This window comes from Phyllobates terribilis, unplaced genomic scaffold (genome assembly GCF_046119375.1).
Source record: "Phyllobates terribilis strain yellow unplaced genomic scaffold, ASM4611937v1 Scaffold_61__1_contigs__length_8056638, whole genome shotgun sequence".
Taxonomy (NCBI): domain Eukaryota; kingdom Metazoa; phylum Chordata; class Amphibia; order Anura; family Dendrobatidae; genus Phyllobates; species Phyllobates terribilis.
The window spans coordinates 1449763-1473991 of NW_027362821.1; the positions used below are offsets into that span (position 1 = coordinate 1449763).

At 45.7% G+C, this 24229-nt stretch overlaps 1 protein-coding gene across 4 annotated transcripts in view; it reads left to right on the forward strand.

The window, feature by feature from the left end:
* LOC141192421 (uncharacterized) overlaps window positions 1-10798 on the forward strand; it is a 33707-nt gene extending 22909 nt beyond the window's left edge. For 3 of the 4 annotated variants that reach the window (XM_073661942.1, XM_073661940.1, XM_073661943.1), the window contains one exon: window positions 7386-10798. In XM_073661942.1, coding sequence (XP_073518043.1) covers window positions 7386-8635 — 1250 coding nt within the window. In that variant the 3' untranslated portion in view covers window positions 8636-10798. The remainder of the gene's footprint in view (window positions 1-7385) is intronic. The other variant, XM_073661941.1, reaches the window with a different exon arrangement.
* The last annotated feature ends 13431 nt before the right edge of the window (window positions 10799-24229 follow it).

Consider the following 24229-nt stretch of genomic DNA (forward strand, 5'->3'; position numbering starts at 1 on the left):
CGGAGGACCTCCCATATATAAGGCGCCTCCTCCAAAATGGAGGTGCCCGAGCATTGCTGTTGCAAAGCCTTCACTCTGCTTCAGTCCTCAGGTCCCGCTACCAGTTACCTGCCAGTCACCTGCCAGATTCCTGCTTGTTACCTGCCAGATTCCTGCTTGTTACCTGCCAGTCACCTGCCAGATTCCTGCTTGATACCTGCCTGATATCCGCTTACCTGCTTGCAAGCCTGCGGTCCGACGGTCTGCCTTCCGACACCTGTCAGTCTGTCTATGGACCAGCCTGCCCGCTCACCTGGGAGCGCTCACCTGCTACCAGCCTGCTAGCCTACCTGGAGGATCTGCCGTCACTTGCTGTGACCACCTGCCTGTCCAGAGTCTCCTGCCCGCTCACCTGGGAGCGCTCACCTGCTACCTGCCTGCTAGCCTACCTGGAGGCTCTGCCGTCACTTGCTGTGACCACCTGCCTGTCCAGAGTCTCCTGCCCGCTCACCTGGGAGCGCTCACCTGCTACCTGCCTGCTAGCCTACCTGGAGGCTCTGCCGTCACTTGCCGTGACCACCTGCCTGTCCAGAGACTCCTGCCCGCTCACCTGGGAGCGCTCACCTACCTGCCTGCTAGCTTACCTGGAGGTTGTGCCGTCACTTGCCGTGACCACCTGCCTGTCCAGAGACTCTTGCCCGCTCACCTGGGAGCGCTCACCTGCTACCTGCCTGCTAGCCTACCTGGAGGCTCTGCCGTCACTTGCCGTGACCACCTGCCCGTCCAGAGACTCTTACCCGCTCACCTGGGAGCGCTTACCAGCCACCTGCCTGCTGTCCTTCTACCCAGAGACTGTCCCTGTCACTTGCTGTGACTACCTGCCCCTCTACCCAGCGACTGTCCCTGTCACTTGCCGTGACTACCTGCCCCTCTACCCAGAGACTGTCCCTATCACTTGCCGTGACTACCTGCCCGTCTTCCCTGGGAGCCACCCGCTTCCTTACAAGGACCGCCCCCTTGTATAGTTGCTCAGAGGTTCCACCTCCCATACCCGTTACAGTTTGCTCGGGCCATGGAACCCGGTGGCACCCAAGCTCCCTCGCTCTCGGACCTGTGTCATGAACTGTCCCGTCAGAGGTCCCAACAGGAGTCCATGCTGAGTCACCTGCGGAATGTCAACTCTCGCCTGGACACTCTGACTGCTCCACCAGCAACCACCGCTAGTGTCATGACTCGCAACCCGGCAACGCCGCTGCCCACCAGTTTATCTCCGACCGGTCCAAAGTAGCTTTTATCATGTCCCACCTCACGGGGGAGGCTCTGGCTTGGCTAAATCCTCTATGGGAGAGAGGAGACCCCCTGGTGTCCGACCTGCCAGCCTTTCTCACGGCTTTCCGGAAAGTCTTCGACGAACCCGGACGGAAGACCTCATCCGCATAGTCTCTGCTACGCCTCCATCAAGGAAATCTCACCGTGGGCCAATATGCCATACGGTTCCGTACCCTTGCTTCGGAGCTGGCCTGGGATAACGACGCCCTGGTGTCTGTCTTCTGGGAGGGTCTGTCCGGCCGTATTAAAGATGAACTCGCCGGGCGGGACATTCCTACCACTCTTGACGACTTAATAACACTTGCCACCCGGATTGACATCCGGTTCCAGGAGCGCGCCAAAGAGGTCATCCGTGAGAGGAGGTTTCCACGTCTAGCCCCTATCTTCCAGAAACCCATCACTCCCTCCGTTACTCCCCAGGCACACTCACCTGAGCCTATGCAGGTCGACCAGACCAAGATGGTCAAAACCCGTCAAGACTTACGCCGTGCCGAGGGGAGCTGCTTCTACTGTGGCAGTAAGGAGCACCGGATCCGTTCCTGTCCAGAGAGGTCGGGAAACGCCTGTGTCTAGGATCGCTCAGAGAGGTTGCCCTAGACAAAAATAAACCCTCTCCATCCCTGATGCTGTCAGTCTCTATCATCTGCGGAGAGAACCGCTATTTTGAACTGGCTCAACTTGACTCTGGAGCTGCTGGAAACCTCATCTCTCAATCCCTGGTAGAAAAATACCGCATTCCCACCAAACCTCTGGCCGTACCTTTATCTGTCGCCGCCGTGGATGGGGGTCTCTTACCACATCCCATCCAACTCATCACCGAAGCTCTAACTCTACAGGTGGGAATGCTGCATTCTGAGAGCATCTCCTTTCATGTTCTGCCAGGACTCTCTCACGCCCTCTTACTAGGCCTACCTTGGCTTCAGAAACATGCACCCGTGCTTGATTGGCAGACCGGAGAAGTCCTTCGCTGGGGACAGGACTGCCATAAGACTTGTTTAGTTCCCGTCCATCCTGTCCGTCCTTCTCTTACTCCAGCCAATCTACCTGGTCTTCCAGCTCCTTATTGGTCGTATGCGGATGTCTTTAATAAAAAGGAGGCAGAGACATTACCCCCTCATAGACCATACGACTGCCCAATCGACCTGATGCCCGTGGGTGCATTTACCCTTTGTCCGCTGCTGAGACTCGATCCATGTCAGAATATATTGAGGAGAATCTGGCCCGGGGATTCATCCGGAAATCTACTTCCCCGGCGGGAGCAGGCTTCTTCTTTGTCAAAAAGAAGGACGGCTCACTCCGTCCCTGTATAGACTATAGAGGCCTTAACCAGATCACGGTGAAGAATAAATACCCCCTTCCGCTCATTCCGGAATTATTTGACCGTCTGAGGGGGGCTAGAATCTTCACCAAGCTGGACCTCCGTGGGGCGTATAACCTGGTCCGTATCCGTCAGGGGGATGAATGGAAGACGGCATTCAACACCCGGGACGGCCACTATGAATACCTGGTAATGCCCTTCGGTCTCTGTAACGCTCCCGCCGTCTTTCAAGAATTGGTCAATGACATCTTCCGGGACCTTCTCTACTCCTGCGTAGTGGTATACCTGGACGACATCTTGGTCTTCTCTCCGGATCTCTTCACACACCGGAGGAATGTTCGTCAGGTTCTGCTCGGGCTCAGGCAGAACCATCTCTACGCTAAATATGAGAAGTGCCTCTTTGAGCAGACCTCGCTTCCGTTTTTGGGCTACATAATCTCTCAGACCTGCCTACGAATGGATCCTGAGAAACTGTCTGCCATCGAGAAGTGGCCTCGACCTGAGGGGTTGAAGGCTATTCAGCGGTTCCTGGGCTTCACCAACTACTACCGCCTCTTCATACCGCACTTCTCTTCTCGGACTGCCCCAATCTCTGCGCTCACCCGTAAGGGCACTAATCCCAGAGAATGGCCGCCCGAAGCAGAGGAAGCCTTTCTTTCCTTAAAACAGGCTTTCTCTACCGCCCCGGTGCTGCATCGTCCGGACGTCAACAAACAATTCTTCCTGGAAGTTGATGCCTCCTCCTCTGGAGCCGGAGCGGTACTTACCCAAAAGTCGCCTTCCGGAAGAATGGTAACCTGCGGCTTCTTCTCCAAACTCTTCTCCTCTTCTGAGCGCAATTATTCTATTGGAGACCGAGAATTGTTAGCCATTAAGCTGGCACTGGAGGAGTGGCGTTACCTGCTCGAGGGGGCTCTTCACCCGGTAATAATTTACACGGACCACAAGAACTTGGCTTACCCTCAGAGCGCCCAGAGACTTAACCCGCGCCAAGCCCGGTGGTCCTTGTTTTTTGCCCGCTTTGATTTTGTTCTTCATTTTCGCCCGGCAGACAAAAACATCAAAGCTGACGCCTTGTCCCGATCCATCCTGGTATCTGATCTAGAGGAGGAACCTAAGCACATCATTGATCCCGCCAGAGTAATGCAAGTGGCCCCCGTGAATCTAAATCGTCTCCCTCCCGGTAAGACGTTCGTAACAGTACCTGATCGGAAGAAGGTCCTACACTGGGGTCACTCGTCTAAGCTAGCTGGCCACGCCGGTCAGAAAAAGACCCTCCAGCTTATTACCCGGCATTACTGGTGGCCTACCCTGCACAAGGATGTAATAGACTTTGTTTCAGCCTGTGTGTCCTGCGCCCGCAACAAAGTTCCGAGACATCTGCCAGCCGGTCGCCTCCTTCCTCTTCCAGTACCTGCTGCCCCGTGGCAGCATATAGCTATGGACTTTATAACGGATCTCCCTGTCTCTGCCGGTTGTACGGTCATTTGGGTGGTCGCTGATCGCTTTCCAAGATGGCGCACTTCATTCCCCTGCCGGGCCTCCCGTCTGCACCCGAACTGGCTAAAGACTTTATCCGCCACATCTTCCGTCTCCATGGCCTGCCCCTCCTCATCGTGTCGGATCGTGGGGTTCAGTTCACCTCACGCTTCTGGAGAGCCACATGTAAGTTGCTTGATGTCACTCTGGACTTCTCCTCCGCTTACCATCCACAGTTCAATGGTCAAGTGGAGCGGATCAATCAGAACCTGACCAGTTACCTCCGGCACTTCGTTAATGCCCACCATTCGTACTGGGTGGATCTCCTACCATGGGCCGAGTTCTCTTACAATAATCACGAGAGCGAATCTTCCTCCAAATCCCCGTTTTTTGTAGTCTTCGGTCAGCATCCTCGGATCCCATTTCCCGTCTCCACCTCTGTGGACAATCCGGCTGCGGAATCTCTCGTTAGCGAATTCTCCTCCATTTGGGAGAGTACCCGATTCGCACTCCTTCAGTCGTCCGAGCGGATGAAAAAAACACGCTGACAAAAAACGCCTGGATCCTCCACAATTCCGTCCTGGAGATAAAGTCTGGCTCTCGTCCAAGTATGTCCGGCTCAAGATTCCCTCCTACAAGTTAGGGCTTCGGTTCATCGGCCCACTGGAAGTTATCAAACAAATCAATCCGGTGGCCTACAAATTGAAACTCCCGGCCAACTTACGGATCCCTAACTCCTTCCATGTATCTCTCCTCAAACCCGTGGTGCTTAACTCTTTTTCCAAGTCTACAGGTACGCCCCCTGCTCCGGTTTCCGCTGAGAACGAGTTTGAGGTAGAGAACATTCTGGCCACCAAAAGGGTAAGAGGAAAAACCTTTTTTCTGGTAGATTGGAAGGGGTTTGGTCCTGAGGAGAGAACGTGGGAGCCCCGGGAGAACATCCATGCCCCTCTCATCCTTGATAAATTTCTCTCTGGCCTAAAAAAGGGGGGGCCTAAAGGGGGGGGGGGTACTGTAGCATCAGCGTCTCTGCCCCGTACTAGGCAGAGACGCCGTCCCTCTCACCTCCCCGCTCCTGGCGCGGCGTCCTCCAGCGCTTCTCTCCCCGCTGCTTCCGGCACGTGCTCTTTCCCCGGCAGTGTGCTTAGGGCGCGCGCGCGCGCGCTCCCCCTCTCTTAAAGGGACCGCGCGCGCCGTCCTAAGGAGTCCCCGGCCAATTGCCGGAGGACCTCCCATATATAAGGCACCTCCTCCAAAATGGAGGTGCCCGAGCATTGCTGTTGCAAAGCCTTCACTCTGCTTCAGTCCTCAGGTCCCGCTACCAGTTACCTGCCAGTCACCTGCCAGATTTCTGCTTGTTACCTGCCAGTCACCTGCCAGATTCCTGCTTGATACCTGCCTGATATCCGCTTACCTGCTTGCAAGCCTGCGGTCCGACGGTCTGCCTTCCGACACCTGTCAGTCTGTCTATGGACCAGCCTGCCCGCTCACCTGGGAGCGCTCACCTGCTACCAGCCTGCTAGCCTACCTGGAGGCTCTGCCGTCACTTGCCGTGACCACCTGCCTGTCCAGAGACTCCTGCCCGCTCACCTGGGAGCGCTCACCTGCTACCTGCCTGCTAGCTTACCTGGAGGCTCTGCCGTCACTTGCCGTGACCACCTGCCTGTCCAGAGACTCTTGCCCGCTCACCTGGGAGCGCTCACCTGCTACATGCCTGCTAGCCTACCTGGAGGCTCTGCCGTCACTTGCCGTGACCACCTGCCCGTCCAGAGACTCTTACCCGCTCACCTGGGAGTGCTCACCAGCCACCTGCCTGCTGTCCTTCTACCCAGAGACTGTCCCTGTCACTTGCCGTGACTACCTGCCCCTCTACCCAGCGACTGTCCCTATCACTTGCCGTGACTACCTGCCCGTCTTCCCTGGGAGCCACCCGCTTCCTTACAAGGACCGCCCCCTTGTATAGTTGCTCAGAGGTTCCACCTCCCAGACCCGTTACAATAGCTATAACATCAGCCCGTAGAGTTATTGACTTACAAGCTCTGTCAGTAAATCATCCTTTTACACAGGTCACTGTAGATGGAGTTACGTTAAGACCAGACCCGGCCTATTTTTCGAAGGTGGCCTCCAAATTCCACAGAACACAGGAGATCATTCTCCCCTCATTGTATCCTAACCCAACAGATTTAGGGGAACAGAGGCTTCATACTCTAGATGTTAGACTGGTTTTGCTTCAGTATTTGGAGGTAACAAGGCCTTGGAGGAGAAGTGATGCCTTATTTGTCTCCTTCCAGGGAGCTAGTAAGGGACTTAAAGTTACAAGGGGAACTATAGTTAGATGGATCAGGGACGCCGTTAGCTTAGCATATTCCCCTAGTAATGTGCCAGTTTCAGAGAACCTGAAGGGCCATTCCACAGAGCTGGTGCAGCCTCCTGGGCTGAGAAGGCGGAAGTGTCCATTGATAACATATGTAAGGCAGCAACATGGTAATCTCCTTCTACCTTCTATAACCATTACTGGCTTGATCTTTCTTCATCTGCTGATCTATCCTTTGGGAGAAAGGTGTTGCAAGCGGTGATCCATCCCTAAGGTGTCTGTTCTATATAAATCTCTCAGGTGGTGCTGTCAAAGGAAAAGGGGGAAAAAATCATAGTTACCTACCGGTAACGGGATTTTACAGAGCCCATGACAGCACCCTTATATGCCCCTCCCCCCCCCCCTTTTTGATCACTTATGGTGTTTTCTATATATGGGTGTATAGTGAGAAATGTTTTATTGGTGGTAGTTGTGTACTAACATACTGTCTGGAGGTCCTCTCGTGCTCTAAAACAAAACTGATGCGGAGGAGAGGTACCGCCTTTTTTATTCAGCAGGTTTCCTATCCTTGGTGGGCGGATACCGTCTCTCAGGTGGTGCTATCATGGGCTCTGTAAAATCCTGTTACCGGTAACTATGATTTTTTTCATTTACAGACGATGGACCTGAGTGGGGCTTGTTGTTTGTGAGATGAGTAGAAGTTTCTATTGTTATTATTTTGCGTACATAACTTGGTGGCTTTTTATTCCATATTTGGGAGGCAGAATGAACAAACAGTTGAAAACCACGCTCTACTGGTTCATCCTATGAGGTTTTCTATTAGATTGTGAAATGTCAGTGTCTTGGTGAATAATTAATTCAATATATTTACATAACTTGCCATTATTATAGACAGTTTAAGTAGAAATGTAAAAAAATATAAAATCCAAGGATATTTTATTGAAAAATAATAGATTTTTATCTTAGCAGATGACTGTACCTGGAGATCAGAGGGACAGCTGACATCTTCAATTTTTAAATCAGACGATCTTGAGATCCCACAGGATACAATTGAAGTGAATGTCATTACTCCAGATTTACCATCATCCCTTCACAGCAAAGATTTATCACCTGATCCTTTGAAACAGGTCCTGTCTTCTGATTCATTACCAACTACTAAGGAAAATCATAGTCACAAATTAAGCATTAAAAAACAAACTGCTCCTAAAGCAAAGAAGACATTTTTAGAATATGGAAATAGTTTTCCTCTCGAAAAATCTTTTACTAAACGTCAAAAAATTCACACAGCCAAGAATAGATTTTCTTGTTCCAAGTGTGGGAAATATTTTAACAAGAAATCAGATCTTGTTAAACACCAGGGAACTCACACAGGGGAGAAGCCTTTTTCATGTTCAGAATGTGGGAAATGTTTTACTAAAAAATCCAGTGTTGTTAAGCACCAGAAAACTCACACAGGGGAGAAGCCGTTTTCATGTTCAGAATGTGAGAAATGTTTTTACCAAAAATCAGATTTAGTTATTCACCAGAGAATTCACACTGGGAAGAAGCCTTTTTCATGTTCAGAATGTGAGAAATGTTTTAACCAGAAATCAAGTCTTGTTAAACACCACAGAACTCACATAGGGGAGAAGCCTTTTTCATGTTCAGAATGTGGTAAACATTTTACACGGAAAGCAACTCTTAATAAACATCAGAGAAGTCACACAGGGGAGAAGCCTTTTTCATGTTCAGAATGTGGTAAACATTTTAAACAGAAATACGGTCTTGTTATACACCAGATAACTCATACAGAGGAGAAGCCTTTTTCCTGTTCAGAATGTGGGAAATATTTTACACGGAAAGCAGCTCTTAATAAACATCAGAGAAGTCACACAGGGGAGAAGCCTTTTTCATGTTCAGAATGTGGTAAACATTTTAAACAGAAATACGGTCTTGTTATACACCAGATAACTCATACAGAGGAGAAGCCTTTTTCCTGTTCAGAATGTGGGAAATATTTTACACGGAAAGCAGCTCTTAATAAACATCAGAGAACTCATACAGAGGAGAAGCCTTTTTCATGTTCAGAATGTGGGAAATATTTTACACGGAAATCAACTCTTAATACACATCAGAGAAGTCACACAGGGGAGAAGCCTTTTTCATGTTCAAAATGTGGGAAATATTTTACACGGAAAGCAACTCTTAAGAAACATCAGAAAAGTCACACAGGGTAGAAGCCTTTTTCATATTCAAAATGTGGGAAATTTTTTAAACAGAAAGTGCATCTTGATTGCCACCGGAGAACCCACACAAAGGAGAATGCCACGACTGGTCTCTGTACAGACTAGAAACATCAGAGAAGTCACACGGGAGAAGCCTTTTTCAAAATTCAATTTTTATTGAAAGGTTAAATAATTTTCAATTACAAAAATACAAAAAAAATAAAAATAATAACCAGGACAATATCAGCATCAGTATATCATAGAATATAAGTATAACGTCCAATAAAACATCAAGTTATAGGAAGAAAAAGGAAGGAAGGGAACATTTTAGGCCATCAGTATTACAATTATGAAGTTACTAAAATCCAATGGAAACCATACGTAGTGCAGCCAGGCACGAACCAATGCGGAGCAAAATCCGGACAGAGAAGAAATGCACCAGGGGAAAGGGTGGGTCACATCAGTCTGGGGAGATAGGGCAAAAACTTAGAACAAGGATGAATTCTCATCGCCACACAATAAAAGAAAAAAGATTAGATCTACCTGTGGCCAGACATTTTTTATCCCTGATCACAGCATCATGGACATGAAATTACTTGTATTAAAAGGTAACTTCAAATCTCAGAGAGACAGAAAAATGTGGAATTACAAACTTATGACAATCTTTGACACACTCACAGAGCAGGAGTTAATGTTTCGCATGGATTTATGTCTTTCTACATCAACTAAGGAATGTGCTCCTCAGACCATGTGGCGGCATCACAATCATGGACCAGACCTCAATCACAGGACAATAAAACTTTCACACTCCTTATCAATGAACTGTTCCAATATTCATGGCCACAACTGCTTCTCCCTCTCCCATACTAATAGTTCTACATCACGCTACTTGTCTTATCTATTGCATTATTCTTGTGCCCTGTTGTGTATAAATATGTGACACTTCAGATGTTGTGTTATACTATGTCTGAAGAAGAGACCTGAGTAGTCTTAAAATTTTTCAGTTTGTTACCATCTTTTCAGTTAGCCAAAGGTATCAACTACTGAAGATTCTCAAATTTTAATATTTTTCTCCAAACAGCAATATTAAGATCTCTTTACAGGTGTTCAATGGGATTTAGATCCAAGCTCATTGGCGGTCACTTCACACCTCTCCAGCACTTTGTTTCCATTCATTTCTCTGTGCTTTTTGATGTATGTTTGGGGTCATTGCCATGCTGGCAACCCATGACCTAGAACGCAAACCCAGCTTTCTGACACTAGGCACTACATTGCCACACAACATCTTTTGGTAATCTTCAGATTTCATGATGCCTTGCACACAGTGCACACCCAATGCCAGAGGCAGCAAAACAACTCCAAAACATCTTTGAACATCCACCATATTCCACTGTAGTTACTGTGATCTTTTCTTTGTTGGCTTCCTTCTGTTTAAACAGTAGAATGTGCTTTACCAAAAAGCTCTATATTGGTCTCCTCTGTTCACAAGACACTTCCCCAGAAGGGTTTCAGCTTACTCATGTACATTTTGGCAAACTGCAGTGTAGCTTTTTTATGCCTCTGTGTCAGCAGTGGGGTCCGCTTTATTCTCCTGCCATAGCATTTCATTTAATTCAAATGTTGACGGAGGGTTCACGCTGACAGCTTGACTTTCTTTGAAATTTTGGTGGGGCTACTTATTCAACATCTGGACTATCCTGCATTGCAACATTTCATCAATTTTTCTCGTCTGTCCGCATCCAGGGAGATTAGCTACAGTGACATGGGTTGTAAATGTATTGATTATGCTGTGCACCAAGGACAAAGGAACATCCGGATCTCTGGAGATGGACTTGAAAAATATCAAGAATTTCAAGATTAGAACAGTTCTCTTCTCTTTCTGTTCTCCATGCTTAGTGTGGCACACGCATGCACACGATGCAAAGATTGAATCAACTTCTCCCTTTTTATTTGGTTTCAGGTGTGATTTTCATGTTGCCCACACCTGTTACTTGCCACAATTGAGTTTGAATGAGCTTCACATGCTTGAAATAAAGTTCTTTACCCACACCCCACAATTTTGACCGGCCCATTTTTGATGGTTTTGTGTGAAATTATGTTCACTTTGCCTTTTTTTTTATCTGTTTTTTTTTGTTGTTCCTATACACATAAAGGAAATAAACATGTATAGCAAAATGTGTAATTGCAGTAATTTTCTGGGAGAATTACTTCATTTTTTGGAACAATTTTAAGGAAGCCAACACTTTGACCATGACTTTTTTTTGTTGCAGCATTTCATCCTCTACATGTTCAGCTATATTAGAAGGCTTGTAGCAAACTCCAATTAGCAGCGTTCCATTATTGGCATTTCCATGTACATTTACCCATACTGACTCTACATTGTCGAAGCTCCCCTCCAATGTCGTCATTTAGCACAGGTCTTAAGTTGGATTTAATGAAAATACCCACCCCTCCACCTTTTTTCATTCCTAACCTTTTGAATGTAGTGTAATCCTCTATGTTTGTCACTCAGTCATGGCTTTCCAGCCAGGTTCCCGTAATGCCCACCACATCGTAATCTGTGGCTGACATTAGAGTCTCTAATTCATTAATTTTGTTTGCAAGACCTCTTGCATTTGCCAGCAGACATTTACTATTAACTATTTATTACTCCTACTTGCCTCCTTACTTTCCTTGAATGTCCCAGCCCCCTAAATCCTCATTGACCCCTACTGTCTCTCTCTCTGTCTACTCTATGCCCTTATTTGCACAAAACCCCCCCCCCCTCCCAGATCCTAGTTTAAAAGCTCCTCCATCCATCTGACCATTTTTCACTGCAGCACATCTGCACCCTCCCAGTTGAGGTGCAGTTTGTCCTTATCGTAGAGCCTGTAGCCGACAGAAGTAGGCCCAGTTCTCCATGAACCCAAACCCTTTATCCTGCAGCTTATTTATCTCCTTAAGTTCCCGCTAACTTTCTAGTGACGCTAGTGGAATCGGCATTATTTCTGCAAACACTACCTTGGATGTCCTGTACTTCAGCTTCTCTCCTAATTCCCTGTGATCATTTTTAAAGACCTTCCACCTTCCTCTAACTTTGTCATTGGTACCAATGTGTACTGCTGCACAATCTTTCCACTTAACGAGATGGTGCAGACACCGCCTGACCCACCTGGAACTAAGAACTCGCTCTACCTCATACTCCCAAAACCCTTCCAAATCCACCTTATTTATGTCTTAAGGTCCCCTCAAATTTTTTTAAAAGAGAAGAATGGAAAGAATTATGATTTTCCAGGTAATAAGAAGTTGCAACTTAACTGTCACATGATTTAACCCCTTAACAACATCTGACGTACTAATACGCGTCTGTGCCCTGGGATTTAAGAGCCAGACCCGTATTAGTACGTCATGGCGATCGCGCGCGCACACAGGCTGTGCGGGCGCGATCGCCGCTGGGTGTCAGCTGATTGTCACAGCTGACACCCAATACTATGTGCAGGGAGTGGTCCTGCACCGCTCCCAGCACATTAACCCCCGCGATGCTGCGATCGAAGTCGATCGCAGCATTGCGGGGGCAAGGGGAGGTGATCGCAGATACTCACCTCCTCTTCCGGCTTCCAGCGCTGTCTGACGCGGCTTTCCGGGTGTTGCCATGACGACCCGATGTCGTCATGACAACATCCGGGTCACCAGAAAAGCAGGAAGATTGTTTGGACATGCGCAGTGCATCTTCAAACAATCTCCCTGTCCAGCGCTGACAGCCTGCATGGCACACGGATGGTGCTGCATTCCTGTGCCATGCAGGCGATCAGAGAAAAAAAAGTGAAAGTCCCATAGTGGGACAAAGTAATAAAGTATAAAAGCTGTCTGAAAGTGAAAAAAAAAAAATTGTAAAAATATAAAAAAAAAAATAATCACTAAAAATCAAAATATAATGTACCCATCAATACATATTATTATAAAAAAAAGAACAATAAAAGTACACATATTTGGAATCGCCGCGTCCGGAACAACCTGACCTATAAAACTGTCCCACTAGTTAACCCCTTCAGTGAACACGGTTAAAAAAAAAAAAAAAAAAAACGAAGCAAAAAACAATGCTTTATCACCATATCGCCAAACAAAAAATGGAATAACACGCGATCAAAAAGACCACTATGAATAAAAATGGTACCGCTGAAAACGTCATCTCATCCCGCAAAAAACAAGCCACCATACAGCTCCATCAGCCGAAAAATAAAAAAGTTATAGCTCTCAGAATAAAGCTATGCTAAAAAATAATTTTTTCTATAAAATAGCTTTTATTGTGTAAAAGCGCCAAAACATAAAAAACAATATAAATGTGGTACCGCTGTAAACGTACTGACCCGAAGAATAAAGCTGCCTTATCAATTTTACCACACGCGGAACAGAATAAAAAAAAAAAAACAATTCCTGAATTGTTGGTTTTTGTTTATTCTGCCTCTCAAAAATCGGAATAGAAAGCGATCAAAAAATGTCACGTGCCTGAAAATGGCACCAATAACAACGTCAACTCATCCCGCAAAAAACGAGCCGTCACATGACTGTCTGCCAAAATCTGGAAAAATTATAGCTCTCAAAATATGGCGATGCAAAAACTAGATTTTACAAAAAATGCGTCTTTTAGTGTGAGACAGCTGTCAATCATAAAAACCCGATATGATTCTGGTATTGCTGTAATCACACCGAACCGAAGAATAAAGTCGTCTAATCACTTATACCGCACGAGGAACGGCGTCAAAAATAAACTCTCGGGTTAGGGTTGGGCTAGGGTTAGGGCTGGGTTTGGGGTTAGGGTTGTGATGGGGTTGGGATTTTTTTCAAAAGTAAGAAAAAAAGATGACGATATGGCGACTAGTGTTGAGCGCAAGTGCTCGCTACTTGAGTTTGCATCGGGTGCTCTAGTATGCATTGAGTATTGTGGGTATTTGAGTGACATGCTCGAGTCCCCGCCCCATATGCTTCGCGGCCAAAAAAACTTTACGGGGATTGCCTGCCATGCACGAGCGATCCCCGCATGTTTTTTTTTGGGTGTCTAATAACCGTGAAACATGCGGAGCAGGACTCGAGCATGTCACTCGAGCACATGCTGTACATGGTGCATACCTGAGTACCCGATGCAAACTCAAGTAGCGAGCACTTGCGCTCAAGACTAATGACAACTTATTCAATATGATGACCTAATGTTATCAAATTCTGTGTCGTACCTCTGGGTTCAAAATGTTCACTATACACCTTAATAAAATCCTTGAGGGGTATAGTTTCCAAAATGGGGTCACTTGTGGGGGAGCTCCACTGTTTAGGCACATCACGGGCTCTCCAAACGCGACATGGTGTCCGCTAACAAATTGAATGGAAAATCGGCTCAAATTGTTAGCGGACGCCATGTTGCGTTTGGAGAGTTCCTGTGTGCCCAAACATTGGAGCTCCCCCACAAGTGACCCCATTTTGGAAACTAGACCCCCCAAGGCACCTATCTAGATGCATAGTGAGCACTTGGAACCCCCAGGTGCTTCACAAATTGATTCATAACAATGAAAAAGTGTTTTTTTTTTCACTTTTTCATTTTTACGAATCAATTTGTGAAGCACCTGGGGGTTTCAAGTGCTCACTATGCATCTAGATAGGTGCCTTTGGGGGTCTAGTTTCCAAAATGGGGTCACTTGTGGGGGAGCTCCAATTTTTGGGCACACAGGGGCTCTCCAAACGCAACATGGTGTCCGCTAACAATTTGAGCCGACAATTTGTTAGCGGATACCATGTTGCATCTGGAGAGTCCCTGTGTGCCCAAACATTAGAGCTCCCCCACAAGTGACCCCATTTTGGAAACTAGACCCCCCAAGGCACTTATCTAGATGCATAGTGAGCACTTGGAACCCCCAGGTGCTTCACAAATTGATTCGTAAAAAGTGAAAAAAAAACACTTTTTCATTTTTATGAATCAATTTGTGAAGCACCTGGGGGTTCCAAGTGCTCACTATGCATCTAGATAGGTGCCTTGGGGGGTCTAGTTTCCAAAATGGGGTCACTTGTGGGGGAGCTCCAATGTTTGGGCACACAGGGGCTCTCCAAACGCAACATGGCGTCCGCTAATTATTCAAGCAAATTTACAATCAAAAAGTCAAATGGCGCTCCTTCCCTTCCGAGCCCTGCCGTGCGCCCAAACAGTGTTTTTTCCCCACATATTGGGTATCTGCGTGCCCAGGGGAAATTGCACAACAAATTTTGGGGTCCATTTTTTCTTGTTACCCCTGTGAAAATAAAAAAAATTGGGTCTAAAGTAACATTTTTGTGAAAAAAGTTAAATGTTCATTTTTTTCTTCCACATTCTTCCACATTCAAAAAATTCCTGTGAAGCACCTGAAGGGTTAATAAAGTTCTTGAATGTAGTTTTGAGCACCTTGAGGGGTGCAGTTTTTAGAATGGTGTCACTTTTGGGTATTTTCTGTCATAAAGACCTCTCAAAGTGACTTCAAATGTGATGTGGTCCCTAAAAAAATGGTTTTGTAAATTTTGTTGGAAAAATGAGAAATCGCTGGTCAACTTTTAACCCTTATAGCTCCCTAACAAAAAAAAATTTTGATTCCAAAATTGTGCTGATGTAAAGTAGACATGTGGGAAATGTTATTTATTAACTCTTTTGAGTGACATATCTCTCTGATTTAAGGGCATAAAAATTAAAATTTTGAAAATTGCAAAATTTTCAAAATTTTCACCAAATTTCCGTTTTTTTCACAAATAAACGCAAGTGATATCGAAGAAATTTTACCACAGTCATGAAGTACAATATGTCACGAAAAAACAATCTCAGAATCAGGGAGATCCGTTGAAGCCTTCCAGAGTAATTACCTCATAAAGTGACAGTGGTCAGAATTGTAAAAATTGGCATGGTCATTAACGTGCAAACCACCCTCGGGGCTTAAGGGGTTAAATTTGTAATAATTTTATAAGGACCTACAAATTTAGGTGCAAACTTTCTATATGTGACCTTTAAGCGTAGATATTTTGAGGACAACCACACAAAATACCCCACCCTAAAGATAGAAGCTTTCCTATGTCTGCAGTTAGCACCACTTTTGGCCTGGTCACTAGCTACCAAAAAGACCCTTTTGTCCTCCCTCCGGACCTTAATTAGTTGGGGACAAAATCTCTCCTCCACTGGCAGGGATGATTGTAATCCAGAAATATTCCCAAACTCTGGATTAAAACTACAGCAGCTAAAAAAAGGCAAGGTCCCGGTAGCCTTTGAGGAACGGTTATTTAGAGCACACTCGATAAGGGGCAGAAATTCCACCCGGTCTTCCTGATTAGAGGAGACAAAACATCACTAATACTGCTCTATTTCCTGGTTCATCTTTCTGGTTGACCATTAGTCTCGGTATGATAGACTGTGAGAAAAAAGCAGCTTATTACCCAATCTGGAGCAAAAACTAGCCAGAAATTGAACCCCTGAATCAAAAATTATATTTTTGGGAACACCATGAAATTTAATCTATGAGAAATGAACAAAGTTGCTAAGATCCTAGCTGTTGGCAACTTTTGAAGCAGGACCAAAAGAACCTTTTTGCTCAAACGGTCCACCACCACCCACACGACAGTAATACCACCAGAGTTAAGCAAATCATTGACAAAGTCCATGGACAAGTGGGTCCAGGGCTGCAACGAAACATCGTTAGGGAAGAGATAACCCACTGAGCTTGATGAGAGGCTTTAGCCCTGGCACAGACTTTGCATTTCCAAACATACTCTCCAATATCCTTAAGAGCATTCTGCCACCAAAAGGACCTAGAAAGAGATCTCCAAGTGGCAGACGAACCCGCGTGCCCAGCTAAAACGGAATCATGTTCTTCATTAAGAAGATCTACATGTAAAGAGGGCAATACATAAAGCTTGTTCATAGGTAAACCTTCCTGAGCATCCTGAATGCGCTGCCTAAGATCTTCACCCACCCCTCTGTGACTGGAGAGGTGGATGGCCGTATATGACCCTTAGGGCTCATACCCATATGTGTGAAAAACGTTTCGATATCTGGCCCAAAAATCGTATGAGTGTCATGCGATTTTCATGAGGACAATGCGATTTTTCACACCTAGCATCCATATGACATCCGTATGCAATGCATTTTGCTTTCTCTGCAACTATTATTCGATAATCATTTACAGTGTTATATGCTACAGAATCGTAATGTATCCGTAAAAATTGGATGCCATATGGATGGTCCGTGTGCCATCCTTTTTTTTTTTCTCGCACTCATTGACTTGCATTGGCGAGTCTTGTCCGATATATGTGGCAAATTGCAGCATGCTTCGATTTTTTGCGCAGATGAGCAGGGACTCATAGATTAACATTGATCAGAGTGCAATCCAATTTTTTAGCGGATTGCACTCATCCGTTTTTCACGCAGATGAGTATGAGCCCTATGCAAGAAAAACAGACTAGAGCAATCCGATAATAAATCGGATTGCACTCTGATCAATGTTAATCTATGAGGTACATCTCATCTGTGATTTTTTTTCTCAGCTGAAATCGGACTGAGAAAAAAATCGCAGCATACTGCGTATATCGGACGAGACTCGCCAATGCAAGTTAATGGGACCAGCCGTATGCCATCCGATTTTTATGGATACATTATCATTCTGTAGCACAGAACACTGTAAATGGTCTTGTAAATGATGGCAGAATAATAGTTGCAGAGAAAAAAAACGCATACGGATGTCATACGGATGCTAGGTGCGAAAAATCACATTTTCCTCTCATGAAAATCGCATGGAACTTCCGTTTTTTTGGTCCAGAATACAGAATTTTTTTGTTCACACATGTGGGTATGAGCCCTTAGCCGGACTCTTCTGAATATAGTTTTTCAAGGCCGCCCTCCCTGGAAGGGGTTAAACATACGAGATTTCTGCATTTTAGCTCCTGGTATGAAGTGGATAGCACAATCATATGCCGCCATATAGTAGACGTCCGGTAACTGGTAATAATCACCTCATGTGTTGTCTATTTGTCTCCAAGCAGGAAAATCCCACATTACATTCCCCACATAAAACTGTAGAAAAGAGGTAATTGTGCCAGTAGTGAGGGGCAAATAATGCCGGAAATGTCACTGACTGCGGAGAAGTTTCTCCACCGGTTCTGCAGGTGGAGGTATGTGGAGATTCCCCATTACTGGGCGCAGGGGGCACTAACCCCTTCAGCACGGAGACTCTTTTGGGGTCTCTGTGTGGTGTGAACAGTGAGGTAACAGCTGTGGGCAGAATGCGGCTTAGCTGGTTCCCGTCCACATTAGATCCATTCAGACGACTGCAGGATGAAGGACAGAAGCCCAGAGAAGTCCTCACACAACGCCATTATTTCTCTTCTAGTTCTATCACAGAATATGTGGCAGTTACTTGATGGATCTTCTGCTTTCTGGACCGGTTCCTCCTGTAAGTCCTATTAACCCTTTCTCCCCAGAGCCTGTTTTTTCACCTTCCTGAGCAGCATCCCTTTATGATGTAATAACTCTGGAGCTTCGGCGGACCCCATTGATTCTGAGATTGATTTTTCTTGACAAATTGTTCTTCATGTTAGTGGTAAATTTAGGACGATATTTTTTGCTTTTATTTGTGAAAATATCAGAAATTTGGAGAAAGTTTCACAATTTTCAAATTTTTATGCCATTAAACCTAAGAGTTCTGCGACACAAAATAGTTAATAAATAACATTTCCCACATGTCTACTTTACATCAACACCATTATTGAAATATAATTTTTTATGTTAGGAAGCTAGAAGGGTTAAAAGTTTATCATCAATTTCTCATTTTTCCAATGTGTGGTGAGCACATTGAACCTCCAGGTGCTTCATGAGCCGTGAAAATAAAAAAAAACTAATTTTCCCCACAAAAATGTTGTTTTAGCCCCAATTTTTTTATTTTCACAAAAGTTACAGGAGAAAATCGACTCCAAAATTGTTTGTGCAATTTCTTCTGAGTAAGCTGTTAACCCATATGTGGTGGAAAACTAACGCATTGCGCGGCTCTGAAGGGAAGGGACGCCATTTTGGCTGGAATAGGTAGCGGACGCCATGTCTCATTTGAAGAGCCCCTGACATGCCAAAACAGCAGAGACCCCCTCAGGTGCCCCCATTTTGGAAACTACACCTCTAGAGGAATTAAACTAAGGAAGTAGTGGGCATTTTTAACCCTCAGGCGATTCACAGAATTGTATAACATTGAGCTGAGCAAAAGAAATATTACCATTTTTTCCACCAAAATGTTACTTTGGCCCTAAGTTTGTAATTGGAGAAAACAAACAATACAATTTATTATGCAATTTCTCCTGAATACGTCAATACCCCATACGTGGTCAAAAACTACTTTTGAGGCACAGTGCATAGCTCAGAAGGGAAGGAACGCCATTTTACAGTGCAGATTTTTCTGTTATGGTTTGTGGGTGCCATGTCACATTGGCAGAGCCCCTGAGGTCCCAGAACAGCAGAATCCCCCTTAAGTGAATAGAAGAATGGTAGCACTCACCATAAGTATGTGGGATCTGCAATATTTATTTGGATAAAGACATAAAGGAACAGCGGTGCAGGAGGAGTGCGGGAGAGAACGTTACTGGACTATGGCCGTTTCACGCTTTATTTCGCTTCTACCGGTCTACATCCGTATAATGTACAGTGGACCTGTAGAAGCGCAATCAAACGTGAAATGGCCGTAGTCCAGTAACTTTCTTCCTCGCACTCCTCCTGCACCACTTCTCCTTTATGTCTATCCAAATAAAGATTGCAGATCCCGAGGGGCGTGGCCTGGCCGGGCATGTGAGAAGACGTGAGGCAGAAGAGCTCCTATAACCCTGTCCTATAATCCTTCCTGCCCGAGGGAATCATTGCTTCTAAAAGATCTCACCAGGTGGCCTGGGGTCTCAGGAGTGCGGGGGGAGCAGTCGGTGGTGCAGAACGAGATGACCCGGCGAGATAGCAAGCAGAGGCAGGCGGCTGGCTCATCACAGCACGAGGGCCAAAATGGAGCCGTGGCCTCTGAGGCGGGAGCTGAAACTCCAAGACAGCGGGAGAAGCGCATGGAGGTGGTGAACAGGCTCTCCAAATATGCGCATGGCGGAGGAGCTGAGGAGCTTACACCCGACCGGAATGTGCAGACATTGAAGAGCACGGTAACTGAAGGGGATGTGGAGAGGGCAGCGGGGGAGACACATGAGAGGAATGTGCAGGCTGCTAAAACAACAACTCCCCCCAGCAGAGAGGCTCAGGTTACCAGTGGTGCTGACTCACTGGCCAAGGATGATGAGCCTACTTTAAAAGACGTGCTGCTGGCCATCTCACATAGTAAGGCAGATCTTACTGAACACATAGGGTCTGTGAAAGTGGACATATCTCATATACGCCATGACATGCAGAAAATGAGGGAGCGCCTCACTGCAACAGAAGGCAGAGTGGGGGATTTGGAGGATACTGTGTCTCCTATGACTAAAACGCTTAAAACAGCTACTGACTCTATTAACTATTTACTCAATAAAGCGGATGATCTTGAAAATCGTCTGAGAAGAAATAACGTGCGTATTGTGGGTGTGACTGAGAAGGCGGAGGGCAGGGAGGTGGTGGACTTTTTTGAGAAATGGCTGCTGCAATCCTTTGGAAAGGATAAATTCTCTAGAATGTTCGCTATTGAGAGGGCACACAGGGTCCCCACCAGACCTCCACCTCCTGGGGCAATGCCGCGTACAGTTCTAATCAAAATGCTGCATTTTCGTGACAGAGATAAAATCCTGCAATTGGCGCGGTCTGCTAATGACTTATGTATAGAGGGGGCAAGAGTGTCCTTCTATCCTGATTTTTCTGTGGAGGTTCAAAGGAGACGCGCCCAATTTCAAGATATCAAGCGCAGACTGAGAGCACTTCAAGTACCCTATGCAATGCTATATCCTGCACGGCTGCGAGTCACAGCACTGGGTGAAACTCATTTCTTTGATTCACCAAAGGAGGCTGCAAAGTGGATGGACTTAAAAGAGAGACAAATCCAGGCGGGCTGACGCCAATTTTGAGAAGATTCTTGACAGATTATAATATAATAATTCAAGAAATTTGAATTCTAGTGGATAATACTCCACTGTTGGCTAATGAATCTCTGTTTATAAATGTTATGATTATTATTTTTCAGTTTTTGTATACTGCTTATAACCTGGCTCTCATATATACCTCGGGCAGGCCAATATACTTATATGGTTGTTGAGGCGCTGGTTTCACCTACAATGTATAGGCAGGGTTAAGACATTCTGCTGTTTGAATGTTCTGGCAACGTTGTGTAAGGGGGGGAGTGAGGGAGTCTGTGATGCAACTCATGCTGCGGCGCCTCGTGTGCTTAAGGCCTACTAGGCTGCATGAGGCTAAACACCAGACTCTTCATGTTACGGCTGTTGGTATTCATTTGATCAAGGGGGGGGGATGTTAAATGAGGTAGTGAGTGGGGGTAAAAGAACAGAATTTACTTTGATTGGTGCCGACTGTGTATTATTACAATACCATAATCTTGATGATCAGACACACGTGTGGGTACAGAGGGGGGCATGTGACAGTTCATCTTCAATCGTTAAAACATGGTTAAGCAGATTAATGTAGTATCCTGGAATATTAGAGGTATGGGAGATCACAACAAAAGATTTGCGGCACTTAAATATCTTAAGGAATATCGGGAGTCGATAATCTGTCTGCAAGAGACGCATTGCAATACGGAGGCCGCTGCGGCACTGAGCAAGCTTTGGAGGGGGCCGGCCTATCATTCTATACATAGTACATACTCTAGGGGGGTTAGTATATTGATTCATCCGAATTTACCCTTTGAATGTGAGAGAAGTATTTGTGACAGGGAGGGTAGGTATGTATGTCTAGTGTGCAGAGTGGCTGGGCTTAGAATTTGCCTAATTGCTCTATATGTTCCCCCACCTTTCTCTATACAGACTTTGCGCCAACTATTCCCGTGGATAACGGAATTTGCTACTATACCCCTGTTAGTTATCGGTGATTTTAATATGTATCTACACGCTGAGCTTGATAAGTATAGGGGTAATGTGGGGGCAGGGGCTGCTCAAGAGACATCGTTGGCAAGGGTCCTGCAGGAAATTAGTTTGGTGGATGTGTGGCGGGTTTGTTTCCCAAATGTTAAGCAGTATTCGTGTTATTCAGCATCCTATTCCTCTCTGTCCAGAATTGACCTGGCTCTGGGAAATAGTCATCTAGTCCCTCTAGTCACTAAAGTAGAATACTGCACGAGATTGTTATCTGATCATTCCCCATTATTGGTTGTTCTGGGGGTCGATCCTGGCATCATAAACAGAAGGGCACTGTGGAGGTTTAATCCCTACTGGCTGGACGTATTCGGGGAACAGTTAGATTTAGCAGGTAAATTGGAGCATTTCTTTAAAGACAATATAGGCTCTGCTCCTTTAGATACGGTATGGGAAGCCATGAAGGCGTTCTGAAGGGGGATCCTGATTAAGGAAATTTCCGTGATCAAATCCAAAAATAGGGCTCGTACTCAGGAGTTGTGGAGGGAAGTAGACATATTGGAACAGAGGTATGTTGGGTCTCCAATCATAGAAAATAGGGAACACTGGACTCGGGCACAGGCTACACTAAATGACCATATATTGAAACAAGCAGAACATAAACGATTCTTTCTTAAACAACAGTTTTATGTGGAGGGAGAGAGTGCAGGGCACTTGCTGGCCACTATAGCCAAGGCCCAGACTGGGGCTCCTATGATTGCAGATATCAGGGATACTAAGGGTGTGGTAATTAATGATTCAAAGGATATAATGGAAGAATTTTTTCAGTTCTATAGACAATTATATGCGTCCAAACTGACTAAGGCGCAAAGGGACATAGATCTATACCTTCATGATATGCAAATACCATGCCTAACAGATAGCCAGAGAGAGCAACTAGATGCACCAATCACCCTGGAGGAGATGCAGGAAGCTTTAAAAGATTTTCAAAATAACAAAGCCCCTGGTGCTGACGGGATCCCCGCGGAAATTTATAAGGAGGCTGGGGGGGTTTTACTTCCCAGGTTACTGGAAGTGTTTAAGGAAGCGAGAGAGGGGGGGGCCTTGCCGACTTCAATGAGGGAGGCTAACATAGTTCTTTTGCCAAAACCTGGAAAGGATGCACTAAACCCCGAATCATATAGGCCAATATCCTTACTCTCGGTAGATGTTAAAATTTTAGCTAAGGTCTTGGCTACCAGATTGGTGGCGGTTATTACACATCTGGTTGCAGAAGACCAAACTGGGTTTATACCGGCCAAGTCGACGGCAATTAACTTGCGTCGGCTTTTTCTTAATCTACAAATGCAGTCACAAAATACGGGTGGTAGGGCAGTACTATCACTTGATGCCGCTAAGTGTCGAATGGGAGTATTTATGGGCTGTTTTGCGAAAAATGGGGTTCAGTACTGGATTTCGGGCCTGGGTACGGCTTCTATATAACAATCCGCTAGCTCGGATTAGAATTAATGGTAGTCTCTCTGGTAGCATCGAAATGGGCAGGGGCACGCGTCAAGGCTGCCCGTTGTCTCCCCTACTGTTCGCCCTGGCTGTGGAGCCATTGGCTGTTAAGCTTCGTTCCAGCAGTGAAATTCAGGGTTTCCGCTACAAAACACTGGAGGAGCAGGTGGCCCTATATGCTGACGACCTTCTGTTGTTTTTGGGTGACACGGAGCAATCTCTGACGACAGCTATGAATTTAATAAGGGAGTTTGGAGATCATTCCGGCTTACGGATTAATTGGGACAAATCAGTTCTTATGCCGGATGATGGTTTGTCTCAGAATACTAGGGTAGGGAGTACTTGCTTGAAGGTGGTGCGAGAATTTAAATATCTCGGAGTTAGAGTGACCGCATCTATCGGAGATTATATTTCTTTAAATTTACTTGAACTGCTTACTAAATTTCAACAAAAGGCCAATACTTGGAGCAAACTTCCCCTATCAATGGTAGGTCGAACTAATAATTAAAATGGTGTTAATGCCCCAATTATTATATATCCTTCATAATTCACCGGTTTGGATCCCCATGAGAATATTTTATAAATTTCAGGCACTGTTTCGGGAATTGATCTGGAAAAAAGGGGTGGCCAGAATCAGCTTGGATACACTTCAAAGGCCCAAAGATCAGGGGGGACTAGCCGCACCTAATCCATGGATATATTTTCTAGCTTCTCAAATGCAACAGCTCTGGTTAATCCAGGGGAACCTAGATAAACTGATACGTCTATTATCACACAATCTGCCAATTACCTCCTTTCTAGAAACAGGAATCTCGGGGTGGGATGCTAGGAGACACCTCCCGACCCTAACACTTATGGGGAAAACGTGGCAGAAAATCAAATTGTTGTTGGGAATAAAAGGCTTTACCCCATTTACTCCGCTGTGGCATAATGCGGGCCTTCCAGAGATCCATAAACTGAAAGGATTTGGAATATGGGAAAAATTAGGAATAACTAATGTGGCGCAAATATTAGAGGGGGAAATATTTAAATCGTTCCAACAGATAAAAGAAGAATATTGTATTCCACAAACTAGTTTTTATTTTTATCTCCAATTGAGGCATG